The sequence below is a fragment of the Monodelphis domestica genome, chromosome 5 (assembly GCF_027887165.1).
Source record: "Monodelphis domestica isolate mMonDom1 chromosome 5, mMonDom1.pri, whole genome shotgun sequence".
In the NCBI taxonomy this organism is placed as follows: domain Eukaryota; kingdom Metazoa; phylum Chordata; class Mammalia; order Didelphimorphia; family Didelphidae; genus Monodelphis; species Monodelphis domestica.
The window spans coordinates 156,328,643-156,346,064 of record NC_077231.1 but is presented as its reverse complement, the minus strand read 5'-3'; the positions used below and the strand labels follow the sequence as shown (position 1 = coordinate 156,346,064).

The 17,422-nt window shown below is 35.1% G+C and overlaps 1 protein-coding gene across 5 annotated transcripts in view; it reads right to left on the bottom strand.

Annotated features, from left to right (window-relative positions):
• The window catches only part of SEMA3A (semaphorin 3A), a 657,947-nt gene that overhangs the window by 58,042 nt on the left and 582,483 nt on the right, over window positions 1-17,422 (bottom strand). For all 5 annotated transcript variants that reach the window (XM_007504009.3, XM_056799471.1, XM_056799472.1 and 2 more), the window contains 3 exons: window positions 2,846-2,988; window positions 1,020-1,134; window positions 860-929 (listed from right to left, as the gene is read on the bottom strand). In XM_007504009.3, coding sequence (XP_007504071.1) covers window positions 860-929; window positions 1,020-1,134; window positions 2,846-2,988 — 328 coding nt within the window. The remainder of the gene's footprint in view (window positions 1-859; window positions 930-1,019; window positions 1,135-2,845; window positions 2,989-17,422) is intronic.

Here is a 17,422-nt window from a genome sequence, read left to right as displayed (position 1 = left end):
TTAAGAAATGACAAGGATGTCTAAGAAAATAGCTGAACTGACCTGATAAAGATAGAAGCCATATGTGAGTGGAGTAGTGAATGAGTAGTGAGAAAACAGAGGAATTTAAATTCAGAGAACTAAACCCCATGTTTGTTTGTTTAATTTACTAAATTATGATATTTTTCTAGAAGAGAACATGAAATGAAGTCATATTTGATGGGCATATTACATACCACATTTTAGTACATATTTTAAAATAATTAAATGTTGAATTAGTATATATTTCAAGCCATAAAATAACTTTAAATGTTTCTTAATTTGAGGATTCCTCAGAGGGGGAAGTAATGGAGCAACAAGCTATTTCTGATATAACAGTGGCTTTCAGCTACCCTAGGAGTTTTTGGTGGCTTTTATCATCACTGCCAGGTTAAATTTTACCAACAGAGAAAACAAATTGGATATTTATGTTATATTTTTTGGATGGAATGATGATAAGCCACTTGAAGATGTCTTACTTATTTTATAATGTCATTAGAAACATTTCCCCAAAATATAGGTTTACATATTTATATCTGAACACACTTTTGGAACACAAATCATAAGAAGGTCCTTTGGCTGTGTACATTGACAGCCTTTCAAACAAGACATTTTATATACAGTAGCATGTAGTATCCTTACTTGTAAGTATGTAATATAATGTGCATACACTCACACACATATATAAAATGCTTAGGTTCTTGTTTCCCTCAACTACTGAGTCCAAAAAGCTGAAAGGGCAGGAAAATATGATTGAAAGATATTTTCAACAGGCCATGGTGGGTCAGAAAATACCTAAAAATGTAAAGTTTTCTTGAAAATAATATCATAAATTTATTACCTGGAAGTTGTGAATACTCCATAGACGATTGGATTTTTAGGATCTTTTGAATTCATTAAGAATACATCCTCTATGTGAAAAGAAAATTAGAAAAATATTGTCATTTCTGAGTCTTGGGAGAGTCTGAAAAAATATGTTTAGAATGACATAAGCCACTTACGTAATTCATCAAAGTGAGTGTCAATGCCATTAGGCCCTGGCACTGAACAAATAAGCCGAGCCTTAAGGAAAGTTGTCCATTTATTAACAAGGCTTCTGTGTCCACCAAAGTCATTCTAAAAGGAGATGAGGAGAGTTATGATAGTATTTCTATATGAAATAAGGACTTAGCAGGTAAATAAAGATGACTGAGGATGATTTAGCCTATTTTATAACCTAAGGCAAAGTCAGATATGGATTAATGATTTCACATTTTTAAAAGCACTATCCATCATTTAGAGTAACTACAGATTTAGCTTTTGGAATTAATAAAATCCATTTCTTTACAGTTTGAATAGGTACTCTAGATGTCTTCAAAACGAAAATAAGATGCATTAGAATCTTAGAATATGAAGAAACATCTTCAAAACACAATAATTGTATGAACAGACAATAATTATAGGGAAAAAAACCATAAAAAGGTTTAGAAATGAGGAAACTGAATGGTAATGCCTTATCTTATGTATCTTCCATATAAAGTACATCTCTCACACATATTACTCACCCTATCCTGGATCATCTCTTGTAACAAAGAATAAAATAATAACAGAAAAAAAGCAGCTCTGCAAAACCAACCAAATACACTATGGGTCTAAAAGTATGTTCAATCACTCATTATTCAGTTGTGTCTGACTCTTCTTGACCTGATTTGGCTCTTTCTTGGCAAAGATGCTGGAAGGTTGAGTTATTTCCCTGCCCTTCTCATTTTACATATTTTGATTAAATAAGATGATTTGGGAATAATGTAAAACACCTTAATTATATTATAATGTTGAACTTTAGCTAAAGATAATGCATAAAGCCACAAAGTTTGGTCCTATAGGAATAATTTTTTGACTTTGCTACTTACCAGTGAGGGGTGTCTAGGAGGCACAGTTAAGTTCAAATCTGGCCTCAAGCACTAACTGTGTGACCTTGGCAAGTTACTTAACCCTATTTGTCTCCATTATTTCATCTGTAAAATGAGCTGAAGAAGGAAATTACAAACCATTCCAGTATCTTTACCATGGAAGTCTTCCTCTTCCAACAATGGAAACTGAAAAATGACTGACCCCAAAACCCCACCACTAAGAAGCTGGGAAACTACAGCCAAATTGACTGGCTTCTCTGACCTGAATTTGCTCCATTAATAGGATGGGGAAACTTTCATTTATGCTTACATTAGTTATATCATAGGGTTGTTTTGAGAAAAGGGTTTTTTTAATAAGTCATAAAACATTAAATAAAAATGAGTTATAATCATTTGGTGCATTTAAAAAGCATATTTGGATTATTTTCCAAGCTGTTTAATCAATTATATGTGCTCTTTCGTTACTTTTCATTATGAATTAATTGCTACCTATTCATATTTTTTTAATATTTTAAGTATCTGTGATTTCATTAGTGAGAGTACTTTCAGTGATGCAAACTATAAATCCTCTAAGCTATGTCTTAGTATTTGGCTTTTATCTTTTTGGCTCCTGCTGCCAAAAAAAAAAAAAAAGAATCCATCATCTGGTAAGCAACTTTCCGGTTAGTAGCATCTCAAGATTTAGCTAAGCGTTTCCTCATAGAACATGCACACAATATTTTTCTGGGGTGAACATTCAAAGATATTCAGTTTGTTAAGACTTCTTGTTTCCTTCACTTCTAAGAATTTAATTTCCATTGGCATAGTATATGATACCTAAGGTTACCTACATATCATCAGTAGAGGATTTAAATAGAGGATATAATTACACAAATTGCAAAAAATATAATAAGTAAATATTTATAGCAGAAATCTTTTCCATTGCATTCTCTCCTTACCTTACATATCTGACCTATTCTAGCATGGGTGGCTTTTCCAGAGTGCTCTCCATCTATTGCATTTTCACGGAAGAAAAAATAGACTTTGTCATCTTCTGGATTGTCACTCTCTGGGATGAGATGGACACTTATGAATCTTGGATCTGAGAGACAAAATGTAGCACATACATTAATTTACACCACATCAGAACAACGAGGACTTCATTCAGAACATTGCCATTTTTTTTCTCCACTATCGTATCAGATTCCCTGCTGCAAATAAATCTTATTCCTTTTTTTTTTTTTAAGTTCCAGTGTTCCTTACCTGGTGCTGTCCTCCAGCCCTTTCAATGCCTGAGATAAACTTCCACTTACCATATCATAAAACTCCTGCAGGAATATGATATCATAGTTAGCAGAATGAGAATACCTCTCTCAATTTCTCAGAAATACATGTCCAAAAAGAAAGTATGAAAATGAAACTGTAACCTTAAATCACACTAATTCTAGATGACATAAGATAGAAGACTGGACAAGGGTCCAAATTCTGCAAATGTATGCATGACCTTGGGTAAGTCATTTATCTTTATTCAGCTTTCATTTTTCATGAATATACTATCTATAAGTATTATTTACTCTGCATATATTTTTATGTATATAGGATTATTCAAATATATTTTTATGCATTTTTAGGACATATACTACTTCAGGTGTGAATATTAAAACTACTCCACCCTGGGGCAGAGTCAAGATGGCAGCTTAGCAAGCAGCAAAAGTTCAGACCTCGGGGAAGACCCTTCCTTACCGATACAGACCGAATGCTCTTAGGGCACCAAAATTCAATCTGAACAACAGGACAGAAGCAGGGAATCCTCCTTCTGGACTCAAATCAAAAGGTATGCCCCCCAAAAGCCCGAATCCGAGAATACTCAGGGCTAAGGGGAAGGCAGAGGGTAGGTCCCAGGACCCCTCCCCCACAACCCAGAGCGCTGAGCCCATGGCAGCAGCGGGAACCTCTGAGTGGGCAAAGGTGCTGGTTTGCAGGGTCTAACTTGGGAGCAGCTGGGCGACAGGCTCGGAGCATCCAGCTTGGACAGCTGGGAGGAAGCCAGGGAGAAAAGGGCGGTGGCTGGGTCCCTCCATCAGGCTCCAGTCTCACCCTTGCCTCAGGCACATCTAGACCAATCCAGTTGAACTAATCCCATCAGAACTCCTCAGAGTTTAGGGAGGCAGGCAAAGGCACTTGCGGTAAGAGGAGAAGCAGCTGGAGAGAACTGGAGAGAGCCTGGGCAGTCCAGCCTTCCAGGAGTCTTCAGAGCCTCAGTGCTTCATACCACATACAGCCCAACCCAATTGAACTCAATCCAATCAAAAGCCTCCAGAGGACAGGGAAGCTAACATTCCTCCCCTAGAGACAGTACCAAGAGATCTGACAAAGCTCCAAGAGGGGACACTGACAGCCCCAAAACCAAAACAAAATGAGAGGAGCAAGAGCACAGCCAAATATGGGGAGCAAAGAAGGGATAAACTCAAGCAAACAACAGAAAAAGAAGAAAGAAATTACAATAGACAGCTTCTGCACAGGTAATGAGCAAAGAGCAAATGAAACAGAGGGGGAGGACCCAGCAAAGGAAAAATCAGAAATCCCAGCGAATTGGATACAGGCTTTGGAAGAACTCAAAATGTAATTCAAAACACAATTAAGAGAGGCTGAAGACAATTAGGAAAAGAACTTAAAAACTAAGATAAGTCATCTGGAAACAGAAAATAGTGTCTTGAAAGCCAAAATCAACCAGCTGGAAAATGAGGCAAAGGAGATGAAAGATGAGGCAAAGCAGATGAAAGATGAGGTGAAGAAGATGAAAGATGACCTCCAAAGAAAATCCGACCAAAAGGAAAAGGACGACCAAAAAACTAAGGATGAAATCCAGTCTTTAAGAACCAGAATACAACAACTTGAATCGAGCAACCTCACAAGGCAGCAAGACGCTATAAAACAAAACCAAAAGAATGAAAAAATTGAGGAAAATATGAAGCATCTCATTCACAAAACAGAGGATTTAGAAAATCGTTCAAGGAGAGACAATTTAAGAATTATTGGCCTACCAGAAGACCATGGCAAGAGAAAAAGCCTGGACATTATATTACAGGAAATTACTAAAGAAAACTGCCCCGAAATCCTTGAACAAGAGGGAAAAGTGGAGATTGATCACCTCCTGTACTTAATCCCCAACTGACAACACCCAGGAATGTTATAGCCAAATTCAAGAACTATCAGACCAAAGAAAAGATATTACAAGCTGCCAAGAAGAAGTCATTCAGATACCAAGGAACCACAGTGAGGATAACTCAGGATCTGGCTGCATCCACACTGAAAAAAAAGAAAGGCATGGAATACGATATTCCTGAAAGCAAGGGAACTAGGTCTACAACCAAGAATCAACTACCCAGCAAAACTGACTATATTCTTACAGGGGAAAGTATGGTCATTCAACAAAATAGAAGAATTTCAAGAATTCGTAAAGAAAAGACCAGACCTGAACAGAAAATTTGATGTCCAAGCACAGAACTCAAGAAAATCATCAAAAGGTAATTAAAAAAGAGGGGAAAAAAGAAAAACAAAAAAAAAATTTTAAGAGATTCAATAAGTTAAAATGATATATGTATCCCTATAAGAAAAGAGGTCATTGGTAACTCTTAAAAACTGTTGTTATTACCTGGGCAGCAAAAAAAAGTATACTTAGAGGGAACAGCAACAAACTGTATAGGATGAAAGGACAAGACATAAATAGGTATATAGATATATGCATGCAAAAATACATACGCATAAGTATGCATATATATAACTGGAGCTTTAAAATAGGTTAATATTAAAAGAAATGGGAAAAGAAACAAATGGGGGTAAATTTATATGTCATAAAGAAGCTCATGGTGGGAGGGGGGAGAACATCAATACATTGGAAGGGTAAAGAGGTCAAAGACAGGAAATACTCAACTTTTACGTGCTTTGAAAGTGACTCAAAGAGGGAAAAACAATCCAATCCATTGGGGGCAGAGAATAGATTTGTACCCTATAGGGGAGTAGAAGGGTAACAAACTGTCTGGTGGGGAGGGAAGCAATACAAGAGAGGGAGGGAGCAGGGGGGTTAATTTTAGAAAGACTACAGGGAAAATAAGGGGGGGAATAAATAGGGAGGGGGATAGAAAGGGAAGTAAAATAAGGGTGGGAACAAGGGGAACTGTTCAAAAGCAAACATTGGTGTAGAAGGAAATAGTGAAAGAAGAAAAGGCAGGTAAAGGAGCAGAAATCAAAATGCTGGGAAATACACAGCTAGTAATTATAATTCTGAATGTGAATGGAATGAACTCACCCATAAAACACAAGCGAATAGCAGAGTGGATTAGAGTCCAAAACCCTACCATATGCTGTCTACAAGAAACACATATGAGAAAGGTAGATACACATAGGGTGAAAGTAAGATGATGGAGTCAAATCTATTGGGCATCAACTGACAAAAAGAAGGTAGGAGTCGCAATCATCATATCCGACAAAGCCAAAGTAAAAATAAATCTAGTTAAAAGAGATAGGGAAGGGAATTACATCCTGATAAAAGGCCGTATAGACAGTGAGGAAATATCTGTACTCAACATGTATGCACCAAATGGCAGAGCATCCAAATTTCTAAAGGAGAAACTAGAGCAACTCAAGGACGAAATAGATAGAAAAACTCTACTAGTGGGAGATCTGAACCTTCCTCTATCCAAACTAGAAAAATCAAACCAAAAAATAAATAAGAAAGAGGTAAGAGAAGTGAATGAAATCTTAGAAAAATTAGAGTTAGTAGACATGTGGAGAAAAATAAATAGGGACAAAAAGGAATATACCTTCTTTTCTGCAGCACATGGTACATTCACAAAAATTGACCATGTATTAGGGCATAAAAACATTGCAAACAAGTGCAAAAGAGCAGAAATAGTAAATGCAACTTTCTCAGATCACAATGCAATGAAAATAATAATTAGTAAGGGAACATGGAGAGGTAAATCAAAAATTAATTGGAATTTAAACAATATGATTCTCCAAAACCAGTTAGTTAAAGAACAAATCATAGAAACAATTAATAACTTTATTGAAGAAAATGACAATGATGCGACATCCTTTCAAAACCTATGGGATGCAGCCAAAGTAGTACTGAGGGGGAAATTTATATCCTTGAGTTCATATATTAACAAATTAAGAAGGGCAGAGGTCAATGAATTGGGCATGCAAATTAAAAAATTAGAAAGTGAACAAATTAAAAATCCTCAGATGAAGACTTAATTAGAGATCCTAAAACTCAAACGAGAAATTAATAAAATTGAAAGTCAACAAACTATTGATTTAATAAATAAGACTAGAAGCTGGTACTTTGAAAAAACAAATAAAATAGACAAAGTACTAGTCAGTCTAATTAAAAAAAGGAAAGAAATAAACCAAATTGACAGTATCCAAGATGAAAAAGGAGACCTCATCTCTAATGAATTTCTAAGGAAATTAAGGCAATCATTAAAAACTACTATGCCCAATCATATAGCAACAAATATGGCAATCTAGATGATATGGATGAATACTTACAAAAATATACATTACTTAGACTAAAAGAGGAAGAAATAAATTACCTCAACAACCCCATTTCAGAAAAATAAATTGAACAAGCCATCAAAGAACTCCCTAAGAAAAAATCCCCAGGTCTAGATGGATTCACAAATGAATTCTATCAAACATTCAAAGAACAACTAATCCCAATATTAAACAAACTATTTGACAGAATAGGCCAAGAAGGAGTTCTACCAAATTCATTTTACGACACAAACAAGGTACTGATCCCAAAGCCAGGCAGGTCAAAAACAGAAAAAGGAAACTATAGACCAATCTCCCTAATGAATATAGATGCAAAAATCCTAAATTGGATACTAGCAAAAAGACTCCAGCAAGTCATCACAAGGGTCATCCACTATGACCAGGCAGGATTCATACCAGGAATGCAAGGATGGTTCAATATTAGGAAAACCATCCACATAATTGACCATATTAACAAGCAAATTGACAAAAATCACATGATTAGCTCAATAGATGCAGAAAAAGCCTTTGATAAAATACAACACCATTCCTATTGAAAACACTAGAAAGTATAGGAATAGAAGGGCCTTTCCTAAAAATAATAAACAGTATATATCTAAAACCATCAGCAAACATCATCTGCAATGGGGATAAACTAGAAGCCTTTCCAATAAGATCAGGAGTAAAACAAGGATGCCCATTATCACCTCTATTATTTAATATTGTACTAGAAACACTAGCAGTAGCAATTAGAGAAGAAAAAGAAATTGAAGGTATTAAAATTGGCAATGAGGAGACCAAACTATCACTCTTTGCAGATGATATGATGGTTTACTTAAGGAATCCTAGAGAATCAACCAAAAAGTTACTCGAAATAATCAACAACTTTAGCAAAGTTGCAAGATATAAAATAAACCTGCATAAGTCATTAGCAATTCTATATATCTCTAACCCATTTCAGCAGCAAGAATTAAGAGAGCAAAATACCATTCACAATCACCCTATACAATATAAAATACTTAGGAATCTATCTGCCGAGACAAACATAGGAACTATATGAACACAACTACAAAACATTTTCCACACAGCTAAAACTAGATCTAAACAATTGGAAAAACATTGATTGCTTGCTCATGGGTGGGATGAGCTAACATAATAAAAATGACAATCCTACCCAAATTAATTTACTTATTTAGTGCCATACCCATTGAACTACCAAAAAACTTCTTTACTGAATTAGAAAAAACCATAACTAAGTTCATTTGGAAGAACAAAAGATCAAGGATATCCAGGGAAATAATGAAAAAAATGCAAAGGAAGGAGGACTTGCAGTCCCAGATCTCAAACTATACTATAAAGTAGTGGTTATCAAAATAATTTGGTACTGGCTAAGAGACAGAAAGGAGGATCAGTGGAATAGACTAGGCGTAAATGATCTCAGCAAGACAGTTTATGGCAAACCCAAAGACCCCAGCTTTTGGGACAAAAATCTATTATTTGATAAAAACTGCTGGGAAAATTGGAAGACAGTGTGGGAGAGATTAGGTTTGGATCAACACCTCACACCCTACACCAAGATAAATTCAGAATGGGTGAATGACTTGAACATAAAGAAAGAAAGTAGAAGTAAATTAGGTGAACACAGAATAGTATACATGTCAGACCTTTGGGAAGGGAAAGGTTTTAAAACTAAGCAAGACTTAGAAAGAGTCACAAAATGTAAAATAAATAATTTTGACTACATCAAATTAAAAAGTTTTTGTACAAACAAAACCAATGTAACTAAAATCAGAACGGTAGCAACAAATTGGGAAACAATCTTCATAAAAACCTCTGACAAAGGTTTAATTACTCAAATTAAAAAGAGCTAAATCTATTGTACAAAAAATCAAGCCATTCTCCAATTGATAAATGGGCAAGGGACATGAACAGGCAGTTCTCAGTCAAAGAAATCAAAACTATTAATAAGCACATGAAAAAGTGTTCTACATCTCTTATAATCAGAGAGATGCAAATCAAAACAACTCTGAGGTATCACCTCACACCTAGCAGATTGGCTAACATAACAGCTATGGAAAGTAATGAATGCTGGAGGGGGTGTGGCAAAGTAGGGACACTAATTCATTGCTGGTGGAGTTGTGAATTAATCCAATCATTCTGGAGGGCAATTTGGAACTATGCCCAAAGGGTGATAAAAGACTGCCCTTTGATCCAGCCATAGCACTGCTGGGTTTGTACCCCAAAGAGATAATGGACAAAAAGACTTGTACAAGAATATTCATAGCTGCGCTATTTTTGGTGGCCAAAAATTAGAAAATGAGGGAATGCCCTTCAATTGGGGAATGGCTGAACAAATTGTTGTATATGTTGGTGATGGAATACTATTGTGCTAAAAGGAATAATAAAGTGGAGGAATTCCATGGAGACTAGAACAAGTTCCAGGAAGTGATGCAGAGTGAAAGGAGCAGAACCAGGAAAACATTGTACACAGAGACTGATACATTGTGGTACAATAGAAGGTAATGGACTTCTGCATTAGTGGCAATGCAATCTCCCTGAACAATCTGCAGGGATCTAAAAACACTATCCATAAGCAGAAGATAAACTGTGGGAGTAAAAATACCGATGAAAAGCAACTGCTTGACTACAGGGGTGGAGGGGATATGACTGAGGAGAGACTCTAAATGAACTCCAACTCTAATGCAAATACCAACAACATGCAATGGGTTTGAATCAAGAACACATGTGATAGTCAGTGGAATTGTGAATCAGCTGTGGGAGAGGTGGTGGGAGGGGGGAGGGAAGAAAAGAAAATGATCTTTGTTTCCAATGAATAATGTTTGGAAATGCCCAAATTAAAAAAAAAAAACAAACTACTCCACCCTACTCAGCACTTACTTTAGAAGATCTGATTTAGCTATTTCCTGATTAGTAACAATGGAGATACTTGGGTTAACAGAATCAAGTCTTGGGAACTATACATTTCTCTACCCTACTTAGTTTAACAAGATCAGGAATGCCTGCATCATACTTAAAGAGTTAATTATCTGAGGAAATGACCTTCAACAGACATGTGCAGAAAAAGCAGACAGACCCCTGGGCTGTCCTAAGTCAAGTTAAGCTCTCATTGGCACAGATGAGACTCAGGAAAGTGATGTAAAACCATCTATATAAGGCATGTTACTTGCTCTCTCTCCCTCTTTCCCAGGAGAGGCAACTCTGGATGGCAGTATGTTAAGCGCTCCAACATCTTGGAGTGTGGCAGCTATTTGTCTGGGTTTGGTGGTGAGTTTGCCCTTGAGCTGATTCAGGTTCAGGTATTTTGGCTGAGCTCTTTTGGAGTTCAGGCTGATTTCTTCCTCCTTACTTTCTAGAGCCTCTGGTCTTCCTTCTGGCACTAGCCAGGTGGGAGAAATCCTACTCCCTTTCCTTCTTCCTTCTTCTTAATCTCATTCCACTATATCAATTAAATCACCATAAATTTCTAGCTGTCTTGGGTATTTTATTATTTGGGATTTTCTGTGGTGACCAATTAAATTTAGATTTTAAGTCATAATGCTAAAATTATCTTTACACAGGATAGATATTATTTCATTTATCTTCAGGTTCCCAAGTGCTATCAAAATCCCTGGGTCATATTAAATGATCTGTCAGTGCTTGTTGAACAATTAATATTATGCCCTTCATAAGATACATGTAGCTAATAAAACATCCATGGTCTCATATTGATGCCTCAATTAGGAATCATTCTGAGTCGTTACTGTGAGATAAAAGTGTTGAGGCTATGGAAATTTAGAATCAAATGAGAACATGAGTGTTCTCATTGAGAGTGTTATAAAAGAGTAGATGAAAGCAAATTAGGGCAGGTAGGTGGCTCAGTGGGTAGTGGGCCTGGTCTGGAGATAGGGAGACTCCTTGTCCAGAGTTCAAATTCAAATTGATATTTACCAACAATAGAACCCTGAAAAAGTCACTTAACCCTTTTTCCCTCAGTTTCTTCCTCTGTAAAATAACCTGATATGAACCACTTCAATATCTTTGCCAAGAAAATCCAAAATGGAGTCAAGAAGAGTTAGATATAACTGAACCACTCAAAAATAACAAACGTGAGAGCAAAACATTATTTTTATTATTTAAAAACGGAGGAATAGATATAGTAGACCTTCCCCACATAGTGACACCTCTTCTCCTTTCTCCCAACATAAAAAAGTAAACAATTTTTAATCATCCACTCAAGTATATTTTTTACTCAGACTTTCATCTGAGTGATCCTAATTTCTAACATAACAGAGGAAGGAAAGTAGAGAATTGGCCACCTCAGGAAATGACAATAAATAGGGCTCTACAGAACATGTAATAGTGGGACTGTTACTTTAGAAAGTGCTCCTAATGTACAAAAAAGCAATGTCCAGGATTACAAGAGGACACTTTAACAAAAAAATTTGAAAGAATTGTAGAGGAACTCCTTGTTTAGAGATGGTTGGGATAGATCATTTCTGAGGGCCTGTACATCTCTGATAGATGTTTTGGCACCCATCAGAGTACACAATACTACATTACCCCCCTATCCAAATATAAATGTATTCTATAATGAAATGGGTCAATTTGAATAAGTTGTACAGCATGCCCTAAGTTTTAGCTAACCAAAGTAGAATATATAACTATAATTTAGTATATTTATTGACATGGAATAATTTAAAGTAGAACCTATACCTCTAGAAAATTTTTTGAAAAGTTTACAGAATAATTTTTCTTAGTATTCCATTATATGATACATCTATATGAAGTTTAATTTGTAACTAAAGGCTGATATTTTACATGATTTTAATTTCCTCATGTTTTTTTAAACATAAAACTCTAGAAATCATAGTACATATTTTTAAAACATAGGATATTATACAAACTGCATCATATAAATATTAAGGTTATATTTTGTATCTATGATTTCTTCTATCAAGACCTATTTGGAAAGAGAAGCTATATCTGAAGTTAGATTCCTTAACTTTATTCCTGAAAAAAGACATCCCAAACCTAGAACTACACTAGTCACAATCCATATAATTTCAGTCCTGATCCTTGTTAGTAATCATTGCTATTATGTGTTCTTTTGTTTTAAGTGTCAATTATCTGGGAAATATGCATGCTATAGAAACATTGGTTGATAGAAGTCAATTGCTTAGCCTAGGGAAGAAAAGATTTAGCAGAGTCATGGCTGTTGTTTCTAAGTATTTGAAAGGCTTGAACAGGACTTCAACATATTTTTCTTGGCACCAAAGGGGAGAACTGAGAGCAATGGGTAGGAACTGGGCAGGGGGCTGATTTTGGCTCAATGTAAGAAAAAAACTTCCTCACTATCTGCTATCCAAAAGTAGGGTAAGTTGCTTTGGAAGGCAATGAACTCTCCCTCATTGGAGATGTCCCTCCATTCCCCTCCAAAGAGCTAGATGACCATTTGTCAACTTTGTAAGAAATGTTGAGGGGCCTCTTGCTCTGGTAGATTTGGAATAGACAATCTCTGAGATTCCATTATATTTTGATATGTATTTTAGCCCTTAGCATAGTATCCAATGTTCCATCTGGCCACTCTGCCCTACTTCCTCTTTTAATCATCCAGGAATACAAATGGATTCCATAATCAATGAGTCATGTTGAATAAGTAGCAAAATATGATCTGAGTTTTATCTATTCAAAATATAGAATACCACTATTAGATAGTATTTTGAGGTTTGATCAGGAATAATTTGCAAGTAGGAGTCCATGGCTATGATTTTTTGGTGGAGGAAGGCCTATAGAATACTTTTTCTTATTGCTCCCATGATATGAAAAAAGTCTATTTTTAACAAAAGCTTCTCTATACATTAGGTATCATTTATAAGCAAGTTTGTTGCTATTCATTTCTGGCATAATTGAGGTAAAGTTATCTTAATGTCTTTCTTCTCCCTTCCCACAATGAATGTTTGACTGTTTTATTTATTGGGGTTTTTTTTTTTTGAATTTTGTTTATCTCCTTCCTCTCTAGTTATCACCTTTAGCTGTTTTCAAATATCTTATCATTTTCTTAAGTGTTTCTAAGATGACATTTACTTCATTGATTACTCTCTCTAAATATATAAAATTATATAGAAATTATTATTTTAAAGTATTAACAAACTACTCTTCAGTCATGTTTTCTTCCTGATTGATCGCCACCACGTACTATTTTCCCCAGGATTTGCTTTGATTATATAGAGATATGAGAATATCCAACTCATTAAAATTAAACAATAGCTAGTTTTCCAAATTAGATGTGATCAACAATATTAAGCATATCCAGAAAGAAAGTCCAATACCTTACATCAGGCTGAAAAACCATATGAACACTAATGGTCAAGTACTATCATTATTCTGAAAACAGTACAATAATTTATCTTGTATAAAACTCCCCATGGAAAGGCTTTCAAAAACTCACTTGAATTTGTTATGGCTTTAGCAATTAAGCTTAGATTCGTAGGGAAGTCCATGGTATTCACAGTAGAATCTATTCTCAATGAATGGGAAACAAAAATGAAAATCTAAACAAAGTTTTTTTCAAATTAAACTTCACTGCTCCACAGTCCATTAAAGATGGGCATGACCACTTCTGGTCTGCAGAAAAAAAATTGCTAGTTTCAACATGATCAAACTCACCCCAAATAATTGACACAAATCAGAGATCTTTTAATAATGTAAGCAGTTACAGCACCCCTATTCAGCATGTTTCTTTCCACAGAGAAATTTTATTTCCTCCTCCATGGATTTTTTTCTTAATCCCTGATGACAATGGCTTTACAAAAACTTGAAATTTGTACCTTTTGTAAAAATTCCTTGTGATTTGAATCAGGAAGTTAATGTGAAAGGACATTGAAAAACTCTACTTCAAAAGAAAATGGCAAAATCCATTTAAGCAAGATCAAAGTACATTAATCTCTCCAGCATGAAACCATAGTGTAAACACTCTGAAAGGTAAATACAATTGGAACCCTTTCTCTGATCTGTCTAGCTTTGATAGTGAGCCTCCAGGGAACAAACCTCTGTCTTTGCTTGTATTGCATATTTCTGAGAATACCGAATGAGCTGAACCAAAAAAAATCACATTGAAGAATCTTGTAACCAGTGCTATCACATGAAATAAAATATGCAATCTTATTCCTAATAATAATAGTAAATATGCACGTTCCCCCTCCATCCCTTTTTCCCCTCACCATATTCTGGTGCTTTTCAGCCCAGAGTTGGCATCTCCTGGAAAAATGTACTTTGGTGCAACACCTGCCACTTGTAACAGTACCACTTTGTTCAAATATTTTCCGCAGCTGCAAATTAAACTGTCCTTCAGGTGCAATCTCTCACTTAATGAAAGTGACACCTTGGCACAGGACATGCTACTCCCTTTATGATTCATTTGGCAGCCTGTGGTTATTTAAATAATGAAAACATTTTGCTGTTCTCAGCACTTGAATCCATTTGAAACCTTTGTATGCCATCATCTTAGCCAGCATTTAACAGGCTACCCTTCTCTATCCTGTCAAAACAAAACAAAGTACTAAACAAAACCCTCCCCAAAATTAAAACAGCAGAGAACTTGGCTGTAAAGATATTTAAGTTCTAGGATTACTAATCAGGGGGGTTTTACATCTTTTAAACATAAAACACAAGAATGGAAGTCAGGAGATGTGTACATTTCTAAAACACAGACTATATATAGCCTTGTTGGCTACAGCACGGAGCTAATGAGGCCAAGGTCTCATGTTCAATCCCCATATGGGCCAGTTAGCTTCACACAATGAAAAAAAACAAAAAAACTTTCCTGGTTATAGGCTGCACTTCTAACCCCAGCCAATCATCTCACAGTGAATGCTATGGGTCACAAGGCAATTCAGACAAGAGCTGGAGGATGACTCAGTGTAATCTATCAACACCACTGGAAAAACAACCATAGCACATGGCCTCCTGGTTCAGTAGCATCACCGTGATATATGACTGGGGGAAAAAAACCCCAAAACAACAACAGATGTTATTCATAGACTTCCAAATGTATGTTTACATGTATATATAGTGATATTTTTCTCCATACTTACACATGGTAGTACCGAAAATGATTCTTATTTGAGAAATAGATATAATTCTGTGACTTTTAGTACTAGAGCATAAAAAAGAAAATCTTCTACGCAGGAACAGGTACAACTTTCATATAATGTAGAGGGGAACCAAGCTTTTTGAATAGTCTGTTTGGATGTGTTTTATTAAGTTACGTTCCAATAAGTATTCATTGGGAAGAAACACATTGAGAGATCAATCACTTGCTTGATCTATTGGAAGAACACTAGCTTTGGACATGGCAGATCTACATTCAAGACCCAACTTTCTTTCATACCATTTACCTGTGTAACTTTGGACTTATCAGCCAAGTCACCTTTTACCTTTCAGTTTCAATATTCTCAAAGGCAAAATGATAAGGTTGAATGAAATCATCCCTAAGGTTCCATCCTCGCTATAAACTTAAAGGATTTTTATAAAATGAGCATAGAATTATTAATATCTGTGGCTATCAGAGGTGAAATATTCATTGCATAAATTATTTAGTAGAAAATAAATAACAAGAAAAACTCTAGTGTTAAGAGACATAAACCCAATCTCAGGGAAACCAGTTATTATGGGAAGAAAGTTAAAAGTAGACTTGACCAATGTATGATCACAACATTATTTATTTATCTTTCTGTTTTACCACAAAGAGAAAGAAGACTAAAGGAAAATAAATGAAATGTATAAAAGACATTCTGGCTGATCATGAATATTAAAAATACTAAAGTAAGGTCATGATTGAATGGTCAGCATCCTAAACAGAAGGGATTGATGATTTTTTCTCCTTTTGTGTAAAAAAGTAGCCACTAAAGAAGTCAAGAAGCAGAAGACAATTTGGAAAATTATGAACAAGCTTGGTGAATATCTATTTGAATTTTTTTTTAATCTAGAGGCTCAAGTCTAGAGATAGAACTAGAGTTGAATTATGTGGAAGTATTTGTAGTGAATAAGCTATCCTTCCATTATTTGTATTAGAACATTTATATAAAAGATAGATTTAGAGCTAGAAATCTTAGAAGTAGTCTATTATTTCCACTGTATAACTAAGGAAGCTGAAGCCAAAAGGGGATAAGGAGTTTGCTCAATATCATAAAAGGTAGTAAAAGGCTGAGATTATATTTCAACACAGGTGACTTAAAATACAGCACTCTTTCCCCTGAATCAATTGTTGTTATTATTGCAATTTGATAAGTATTGACCAACTAAGTCTGACTTTAGGATTGGTTGAATGATTTGTTCCTCTAACAAGGTTAAATGGAAATCATTTCAGGAAATAAATTTTAAGAATTGTGAATCATATCTTTGAATTGCATTGAGGTGTGTTGTGTTGTTTTTCAGGGAAAATATATTAGCCAATCTGCATGAAATTCAAGTTACATTACCCTGAAAGTATTTTTTTAAATTGATACAACTTCTTAAAAATGGAAAATGGACATCACTTTCTTTTTTCCACTCTGAGATATGTTATTAGAAGTAAAAATTCATAAACACTAAACTCTGCTTTCATTTCTTAGAGTATGTTTTAATAGAGATAATATATATGGGATAAGCCATATTTGTTTCATACAAATATTTGAAAATAATAGGTACATTTGAGTTTGGATACATAAAGATCCATAAAATATCATCTTAAAATGTGTCAATAAGGAATTATTATTCCAGGATAATAGGTAGTAAATGCAACTTATTTGTTCCTATAACGTTACACTTAAACATTTTTTAATGCATTAGTAGAGTTTTAAAACTTGTATTTTTCTAACCTACCTCATTTTAATTTCTAGCACATTTTCCTTCTCCTTGCCAGTAATTTAATCAAATTCTTTGGACATTATGCTTACTCTGCTATATTGCATGAGACTTGAAATGAGTGCAAGTCAGTGCTTGTGATTTATTTTTAAAAG